Source organism: Punica granatum, chromosome 5, assembly GCF_007655135.1.
Source record: "Punica granatum isolate Tunisia-2019 chromosome 5, ASM765513v2, whole genome shotgun sequence".
NCBI lineage: Eukaryota > Viridiplantae > Streptophyta > Magnoliopsida > Myrtales > Lythraceae > Punica > Punica granatum.
The window spans coordinates 8,519,574-8,529,331 of record NC_045131.1 but is presented as its reverse complement, the minus strand read 5'-3'; the positions used below and the strand labels follow the sequence as shown (position 1 = coordinate 8,529,331).

The window sequence follows — 9,758 nt, the reverse complement described above, 5'->3', positions numbered from 1 at the left end:
ATTAGTAAAATGATCTATATGTTTAGTAAATTGTTTAAAGAATTTTCTATTTCCGTTTCAGAAACATTTTCCATTCATCTATGTATTCATATTTAGAAGAAAAAACGAAAAAGAAAAAGAGAAGTGAAATGGAGTTCGGCTGAGATTTGGGCTCAGCCCAGAAGATTGGTGGGCCTAAACTTCTCCTGTATTTCCCAATTTCTGTTTGGACCCAGCCCACAAAGTCAATGGGCTCGAGCCACGTTTTGGGCCGTGGTCAGTGCTCCAATCCTCAGAAGTACATACGTTCTTGTTGCCTCGTCATCAATATTTCATCATAAATTTTTCGAATCGTTTGTCAGGACAGTCTAATAATATTGTTAGTCTAACTATCGAAGATTATGAAGACAAACCCTCAAAAAGGCTTCAACCTCTCAAATGAAACCCACCGTTGTTCATCCTCAAGTATAAAATGATCAGTTAAATATGCTTATTTTTGTCAGTATTATTATTAAGATTGATACGCATTTCAAATCAATAAAAATGAGCGATGTTATTATTTATTTCCCCTTGATATGAGATCTTATTAGTGTTCATATAATGTAACTATGTAAATGCGGAGCATCACTCCGATTAATAAATTGAACAATATATGATTGTTTAGAGTAAAATATCTATCCTTAAGCTTATAAGATAGGTTTAAGTACAAATATCTGCATGAGATAGTCTTGTCTTTTTTCCCTCGACAAGGATGTTCAGCGTATTGAAAACAGCTCGTGATATTAAACCTACCCGCTTGAATTGGACAAGCTACATGGGTATTTTTGTCAAAAGCCATTACATATAATAAAGGAAAATCTTGGAGGCACATCTTAATTGGAAAAAGTGGCAATTGGTTCTCATTTCTGCTGTCTATATGCTCTAATTGATGTGGATCTTGAATTTAAAACGTGTCTAAATCTTGGTCACATTTGTCCAAAGAAAGTTCTAATTTGAGATGACCTGTCAAAAAGCTAAAGGGGTATCTACGTTGACTTATTAAATCATGGAATAAGACACTGCAATAATTGGAACGCGCATTGATGAGCGAGTACTATGTGTAACAATTTATACTATGCGGGGACTGATACATTATGTAATTAAACAATTAAACATTTGATACGGGATCTCAGGATTGTTAACAGTCACTCTCATGCGGAGCGTGGATACCGGTATGGGATTCCCTCTAGCACAGCTAGGTTCTATAATGGTTGAACACGTCGCCCCATCAAGTAATGGCCAAGGACCATATGGAGGATGTCTTAAAATTCTATTGGACTTATTAGTGATTGGATCATGTTTAACCCAAAAACTTAAGTTGACATAGTGGTGGATTCAGTCATTTTATAAATTGGGGATAGTCATTATATATTTCCCACATGGGATCGTAAGATGCTTAACACCCTGCCTCACGCGTAGCGAGAATATACCAATGTGGAATTCTCTCTTACACCTACTCTCGCGCATGGCATGAACAAAGTTGGGGTATACAGTCAGCTGCTCATGTGAAAGCACGGACCACACACACATAAGCATGCGTGCGCTTGCATAATCGGTTTGATTAGATTAATTACGATACCATATTAAAGTTTCACTGAACTCATAAGTGATTGTGCCTATATTCAGTCAAAAGCTTAAACTAATATAATGGTGGATTGATTCATCTTACAAACAAGGAGTATCATTATATATTTCTGATATGGCATCATAGAATCCTTAACATGGTTCATTGGAACCTCTGGCTTTCAAGCTTGAGGTTAGAGGAGGAGGAAAAGCAAGAAGAGTTGGGGCTTTGGGTGATGTATAATGGAAAGCTCCGAGCTGGGGATCAATGTTGACTCTCTGACTTTTTTTGGGCCTTTAAAGTTTTTATATGCTTAGTCCCTGGAGTTTGTAAGAAAGCTATCAAACTTTAGAATACTCAATTTGATTGAGCGAATTAAGAGTCATTGCGTTGTAAAGTTTTTAATCTTGTGATAAAATTGGAATTTCAATCCCATTTTTTTGATGTCATTCATTATTCTTTGAACTTTTGGTTATCTTCAAATTTTAACTGTCCGTTTGATTTTACGGTTAATTTTTAAAATTTTAATTTTAATTTTAACTTTAATTTTACTCATTACAAAATAAAAGTCAACAACACAATTATTACTTTTTTTCTTCTTTTTTTTCAATTTTTTAACCATTCAATTCAATTTTTAATACTAAATTTTATCAACTATTCATTATTTTTTTAATACTTTTTCTCATAATTCAATAACACAATCATTATAACCCAATTAAAATCAAAACTCAACTCTACTTAAATTTAAAATCAAACGTACGATAATACTTCGGACAGAATTGTCCAAGGAAAGACGGAGCAGAAGGATAAGAAGGGCATAATGACTGTTTTGCTCTCACGTGGCCTGAAAAAGATGGTCGGAATTGTCCAAGTTCGAATACCAAACTGCAATTATTTCTAACTTTAAATATCAACCAATGATTTTATTTTATTTTTTAATTTGATAACAGATGAACAGTTTGTGGCATTTGTTCATGGTAGAAGGAAATGGCACGGTACAACCACAACACATAATTTCTCGACGGGCCGTTTACTCTTGAACAACTAACTGATCGCAGAGTTCTAGTAGACACTCATGCTCTTGATTAGCCGAGTTGCAAATCTATCTTTTCGGACTTTTGCTTGTTCAAGTACGAAGCATTAACATTATGACAAAAATATATATATATATATATATCAAAAGGCGTAGAGTAGTGACGTATGCCTCCATCTAGTGATTAATATCTCGATATCCTAATAGAAGAGCTAGCACGCAAATCAATCTCGAACTTTTTGTGGTTCATCATTTTGACAACACTGCATTGCCACACATCTATGAGTGAAAAAAAACAAATGGATGGACACAGAAAGAGCAATTTCTCAAATTTCAAATATGTGGGATCTATACCTAATACCTATGCAAGCATCCCCTTTTTTTTTTTTTTTTAAAAGCATGACCATAGCATTTTCAGTAATAACACATGGGAAACTTATGCGTATATACTCCTCCTCCTCATCCCCTAAGGGAGCTGCACTTGCTATATGTGCACCCAATTTTTCCAAACCAACATGTCAAAGCCAAGAAAAATTGCTTCATCTCAGACCGGTTACATGTCAGTCCGGCTCTTTCCACGGCTCAATTCGACGTACTAGACTAACAGTCGTTCAGTGGATTCGTGAACTTAAGCCGGCGGTCGGTGACGCCCTCGATCCGAACATTTACTCGTGTCCATATCGAAACCGTACGGTCCTCGTGTTTTTTCTTGCTAAAATAAACAAACGTGGCCATGAGACTTCCCCTTCGGGTCTCTCTCCTTTCTCTCTCTCTCTCTATCAATCGAATCATCAAATTACTATGAGCACTCAATTATTTCCCCTAATTGCAAAAACCCTAAATACCGAAATTGACTTGCAGAGGTAATCGTTAATCAGGATGTTCCATTGATCTTCCATCCAAGCAATTTTCTTATGCCCCCTCCTCCTCCATCTTAAACCCAAGAAAGAAAGAAAGAAAAAACCTCCATTAATATCGTTATCATCTTCGTTTCATCATCATCGCCTCGCCCCTCTGCTGCTTCGTCTCCCTTCAATTCATCCACCAGCTTCGTCCAGTTCTGCCTCCCTCTTCCCCACCTCAAAGCTTCTTCCTTGTGCCCGAAGCTCAATTCCCCAGCTTAGGGTTCCCGATTTTGGTCTGACGATGGCGCAGTCGGGAGGGAGGGGCAGGGTGGTCGGTAACTACCAGGTTGGCCGGCAAATCGGGTCGGGGTCGTTCTCGGTGGTTTGGCACGCGAGGCACCGGGTCCATGGCACTGAGGTGGCCATCAAGGAGATCGCCACCGGCCGGCTCAGCAAGAAGCTCCAGGAGAGCCTCATGTCCGAGATTTTCATACTCGAGAAGATCAACCACCCCAGCATCATCCGGCTGCACGAGATTATTGAGGTAAGCGATTTTCCATCTCGGTGGGAATTTCAAGATTGGGGGAGCTTCAGCTTCTTCCGAGCTGATGAATTCCCCGGTTATCGAGCAGTTGAGCTTTAGATTCGGTTTCCGTTCACTTAACTTTGTTTCTCTGTGGGGGGAAAGATCGATTTTTTATTATGCTTTCCCCCAATTTAAACGGTAAATGGCGAGAAATTATCACAGATTGCACGCTAATAAATGTGTAGAGCTGTAACGGACATGGTGGAATTTTGAGAACTCTGAGTTGTGAGCAGGGGGTTTCTGGGTCCAATTAGAGGGCCTTATACTCGGCAGTTGTCAAGTGTGTAGAAGAAAAGTGTCAAGTGTAAAGGAGCTGCTCATGGGGTTCAGTACACAGAAAGGTAGCATCGGAATTAGCGAGTCCTGAGAGTTACTCAAAGGAGTGAAATGGAACAAGAGTCTGGTCCTTTTTTCAAGCTTTTCTTGTGGGAATTTGAGGTTTCCATATATGGGAGTTTCAAGTATGGGGTGCATTAAAGCATAAATTGTATCAGTCTACACTGCTTGGCTTGTTCAACTTTTACCGTGCTGGGGAACATTTGCTGCTATTAGATAAGTGGCTGTGCGTGTGGCTGAAAATTTAATTTATTGAACATAGGATACTGCAAGTCGGTCTTCCTTTTTGGGGATTTTGCCTTGTGCTTAAATTTCATTTGATAGCAGTAGGGCAGAGCAGCATCTTCAGTTATTTGAAATTCCAATTGAAGTATGAGAAACGGTGTTTAAGACTAATGGAATCTTGGCATACTCGTCTTCTGTGGTTTCTCTGGTAGCAGTGTTTTAAGATTGTTTTCATATCTGTAAATTCCAGGTTCCTGGAAAGATACATCTTGTTCTGGAGTACTGCAGAGGGGGTGACCTGTCTATGTATATACAACGCCATGGAAGAGTTCCAGAAGAGATTGCCAAACACTTCATGCAGCAGCTAGGTAGTGGAATTTCCACATATCCATTCCACTCGTTCATAATTTGATCTATGGAGGAGTGCCAACCTTACTCTTGTCTGCTTCTTGCAGCAACTGGCCTTCAAATTCTTCGTGACAATAATCTTATACACCGTGATCTAAAGCCACAGGTCTGTTGGATTTCTATTTGCATTTCAATATCATAGGGCACTTATTTCTTTTCAATGCCTTCGCCAGCTAGAGTTATCGTATATGTTAAAAACATTTTGGTATAAGTGGATGTGCAAATTGCTTTATGTGAACGCAGATTGTTTAACATTGATTAACTTTTTGAACAGAATCTCCTTCTATCTACTAGTGATGATCATTCAGTTCTAAAGATTGCAGATTTTGGATTTGCCAGGTAACTGATCTCTCTCCTCCATCCCTGGGAATGTACGAGGGAAAATAGAATACCGGAAGCCTTTCCTCTAGTTTGTAGATATTTTCTAAAGAAAATTCTTATTTACAACTATCATTTCATTTAGCTTGAATTACATTCCCGGTCCTGTACAAGTTGTTGATATATGTGTTTTTATTATCTGCCTTACTGAGGGACCAGTTGCGAGAAAATACTTCGAAATGCTCACTGTATGCAGTGCTCTCTGATTAAGAGATTTATGATATTGACTTCTTTGTTACAATATAGGGTGAATAAAGGTTTATGGTTATTAAATAAAATTCAGCACTATTACTTTCATTATCTCGTTTGATGCATTTATAAGAATGGATTGCCCAGCATTCTGTCCTGTGGCAACTTATGCTAGTTAAGTTCTTCATTTTGGTTTGTGATTTTGTCAGAACCTTTGGTGTTGTGGATATAGATCTTTGCATTAGCAACAAAAGATTAAAGAGAAACTGATCTGCGCATTTGTAACTTGCTAGGTTTTCAAACTTAATTTATTTATGTACTGTAAGGTTCCCCGGCTTTTTGAGCAAAAAAGTTTTGTTGAACCCTCCTTAGTCCTACAGCGGTCTATCTTGCGGAACAGTCTTATCTTGAATACCTTGATGATATACAGGATACTGTTTATTTCAAAGGTAGATCTTGTTATAAAAGCAGTCATGCAAATATTCATGCATGTCTTTGGCCAACATAATTTCAGCCTTTTCCATTTTAAGAATTAGATTTGATTCCAGATAGAAGTAGTGCATGGAATACTCTTTCCTGTGACAATTGAAGGCTTTCTGTGTGTAGATCCTTGCAGCCAAGGGGTTTGGCAGAAACTTTGTGTGGTTCACCTCTTTACATGGCGCCAGAGATAATGCAACTTCAGAAATATGATGCCAAAGTAACTTCTCGTCTGTTTAATGTTATCGTCTTTGGAGTAGCAATAAGAAGCTTATAATTTCCAATGTGAACCAATTGCACAGGCAGATCTCTGGAGTGTGGGTGCAATCTTATTTCAGCTAGTGACTGGAAAAACCCCGTTTACTGGAAGCACTCAAATACAGGTGTAATTACCTTTTATTTTCTCAATAGAGTTTCATCCCGAAGCTTTGAAATATAAGTCGTAATCATTTACTGTGTGACAAGTCAACCTCTGGATTTACCTCCTAAATTCTTGCTTGCAATGAGTGGTGCAGTTGCTTCAGAACATTATAAAATCAAATGAGTTGCATTTTCCTCCTGAAAGTAAAGATCTGAGTTTTGACTGCAAAGATTTGTGCCAAAAGTTGCTCCGGCGTAATCCAGGTATTGGAAGTAGTGTAGCTTTTTTTTTTTTTTATGCATATATGAGTTTGACTAAGTGATATGTCTGTATAGTTTGTTCTGATCCATCCTTTTTTCCCTCTAATTTTATGATTATACAGTTGAAAGGTTGACGTTTGAGGAATTTTTTAACCATTCATTTCTCTCCCGGAAAGTGCTTGATGGATCATCAAGGTAAAGGAGATGATAATCTCTTATCATTTTACGTGTCAACCTCCCGCGGTTTTATTGATGGACACCAACTTTTGATGTGCAGGAGTAGGAAGTCATCCAATAGTGTTGATTGCTATCCTCTGTCTGAGCCTGATCCTGTGAAGACAGAGGAATCTTCTCATGATGAGTGCCTTCCCTTTTTCCTAGAAGATGAGTGTAGTGGTTCTGGTGGGAGTCCTTCCTTTTCAAAGAGGTCACCTGTGGAGCCTTCTAAAGGATCTGTTCATAACAGAGTTGATAAACAAGAAATAGCAATTAATACTTATAATGAGCTGGATCGTCCTTCCACTTCCAGATATAGCAGCACTTCTGCTGTGAATAAGGCTAGTTTTAGGGTTGGAATTCATAGACCTGATGCAATTCGGGATGATCCCTTAAGTTCTGAAGATCAACCAGCAGTGGAACCACTTTCAAGAGGTACAAAGAGTGTCCAGTGTCTAAAATTGTCTATTAAGGACTAGACTGTCTATGCTGAAGTTTAATCTTAATGTGCAGTTGCAGACTCATTGGAGTTGATTGATCAGGACTATGTTATTGTGTCTGGACCTCCAATGGATGTCTCTTCTCAGTCGACAAGTGCCTCCAAACCAAGCCATGAAAAATATCAAAGCCCACCGCAAACATCAGCAAAGATCATGCCCCCATCAAGTGCTCCAGTACCAATTATTGGTGCCACTAACATTAATACACAACGCGTTGGAAGCCTTGATAGTTATGGTTATGCTCCTGGGACTTCCCTTGAATCCATGGACATTGGAGATGTATTAGAAAAACCATCAATGCACTGTATGACAAGGATCAAATCATTGCAGCAGTGTGCTTCTTCTATCGAAGAATTAGTGAATGAAAAGGCAAGTCATAACATGAGCTAGCCGCATGCCTAACTGGAGCCCATTGACGTAATTTATTGTTTAGTATAATTTGTCAGATTATGTGCATAGAACCATTTTCTGGAATACTTGACTGTGCCGTGCTTTGCTTCTAAAACTATGAATCAGCTTTGCTTTGCTTTTCGGTTCAGATCAAGGCTGGGAGGCACTTGGAGGCATTCTCCATTCAGCTCGTGATTCTCGCTATCTGGAAGCAAGCATTAGACATATGCCACACTCAGGCTGCATCTGCTATGGAAGGAAGTCCAAGCCATGGGTCTACAAGACTAAAGAGGAGCTCCGAAAAGAAGCGTGAAAGTCCTGACTCGGGAGGATCTCTCAATGTTGTCAATAATTTAAGACCAGAGGACATTTCCCCTCAAATCGAAGGGGAATTTCTGCGAGAAGTTGAACATGCTGAGCAACTTGCAAAGATTATTGAGCCTGGTATGTGTAAAAATCTATAAGTCAGTACTCTGTTCAGCTTTGTAGCTCTATTTAGCATATGACAATAATCCATTTGCTTCCACTGTTTACATTTGATGGAAAAACTATAGGTCTTTGTTCAATATCTGTTGAAAAAAGAAAATAAAAAGTAACAATCTGGTTTTATCCTCTATGCTTCGTGTGCTTGTTCTTATTTAACTTTAAGTCCTTAGTGATGGGTTTTCATCTGCAGGAAGTACAGAGATGCCTGATGCAATGGAGATGATTTTCCAATCAGCTCTTGATCTGGGCAGACGCGGGGGTGTGAGTATCCTTTTCCCTTCCTTTCTGTGTCGTTGATTAGCATTTGAAGTTTCCGTTGCTCTGGATATGGTCATCAATAGGGGAGGAAGCAGGATTTTTGTTTTAGCTACACATGGCAAGACTGTTGATTTAAGCAAAAGAAGTTATTGGAATGCTTGGCATACTTGGCACCAATATAAGTTGGTAGAGTCATTTGAAAATGACCAGTGTGATTTCTCATCAGCAAATGGATTTTGAGGAACTGCTGTATTGAAAATTGCAGGTCGATGAGCTGATGGGCAATGCAGAAACCGCAGAATCTTTGTACTCAAAGGCAGTACGCCTGCTAGTCTTTCTTTTGGTGGAAGCACCTTCTTTAATCCTTAACCCCCCATTCTCTCTCACTAACTCTGACAGATATAGGCTCCGGAATTACATCGAGATTCTTAACAGCAGGCAATGCCATCTAAGGTCGATAGGGGTGGTTCGTCTTTAGTGCGACGACCAGCAGTGCCCCACCTAAGGGACGGGAAAAGGAAAATCTGAAGAGAGACTTGCGTTCTCCTTTTCCTTAATCCTTTAATGACTTTGCCCTGCTGCTGTGTAAAATGTTATTCGATTTGTACAGCTAATTCTTTGAGCAGAGGACTGGTATTTTAATTAGTCACTGGTGGTTGTGGCGGAGGTGAAGAATGTGAAGTTTGGATTTCTTCCGTGGTTTAAAAGGAAACAACAAAAAATGTGCATTCTTTGTTCGATTCTTATCGTCGATTGAGTTACTATAATTCCATAGTCCTTTGTATATAAAGTTGGAGGACCATTGTTCGTTTATCTTCGATGGACTTATTGGAAGGATGGATGGATTTAATCTTACGAAAAATTTATTCGATTGTTAGCCTTTTCCTACGTATGGGGGATCTTCATTTATGTAAACAAGATTTATGTCAATGCATATGCAGTTCCGTTATTTGGGGTGTCTTATGATTCTTCTTTATGTCATGTCATTTCACTGTATGGCTTTCACTGCATGACTTGAGGCAATAGATCGAGTAAACTTGACTGATGCATGTAAATTTTGAAGTAAATTGATTAGACGGTCAAATATGTGGGAGAGAACATTTATATAGAAATTCGGAATGGCTTTGGTTTTCAAAATAGTTGGGAAAACATTTATATGTGCCATCCTCGTTGAATGGTTTCGGTCAGTTGTCACTGATTATCAAACGGTCATGACGTTTGTAGG

The 9,758-nt window shown here is 38.8% G+C and overlaps 1 protein-coding gene across 1 annotated transcript; it reads left to right on the top strand.

Moving 5' to 3' along the window:
• The first annotated feature begins 3,367 nt into the window (after positions 1-3,367).
• LOC116208361 (serine/threonine-protein kinase ATG1c) lies at positions 3,368-9,404 on the top strand. Its single transcript, XM_031541742.1, has 13 exons — positions 3,368-4,004; positions 4,858-4,975; positions 5,063-5,121; positions 5,290-5,354; positions 6,189-6,282; positions 6,365-6,445; positions 6,578-6,686; positions 6,806-6,878; positions 6,961-7,334; positions 7,413-7,768; positions 7,939-8,233; positions 8,466-8,536; positions 8,799-9,404. The coding sequence occupies exons 1-13, from the start codon at positions 3,762-3,764 to the stop codon at positions 9,009-9,011; spliced, it is 2,151 nt and encodes a 716-aa protein (XP_031397602.1). The 5' UTR covers positions 3,368-3,761; the 3' UTR covers positions 9,012-9,404.
• The last annotated feature ends 354 nt before the right edge of the window (positions 9,405-9,758 follow it).

Coding starts and splice junctions, on each gene's coding strand:
- LOC116208361 (XM_031541742.1), top strand. CDS start 3,762: ATGGCGCAGTCGGGAGGGAGGGGCAGGGTGGTCGGTAACTACCAGGTT. Junction 6,283..6,364: donor TTCAGAAATATGATGCCAAA/GTAACTTCTCGT, acceptor CCAATTGCACAG/GCAGATCTCTGGAGTGTGGG. Junction 7,335..7,412: donor AGTGGAACCACTTTCAAGAG/GTACAAAGAGTG, acceptor CTTAATGTGCAG/TTGCAGACTCATTGGAGTTG.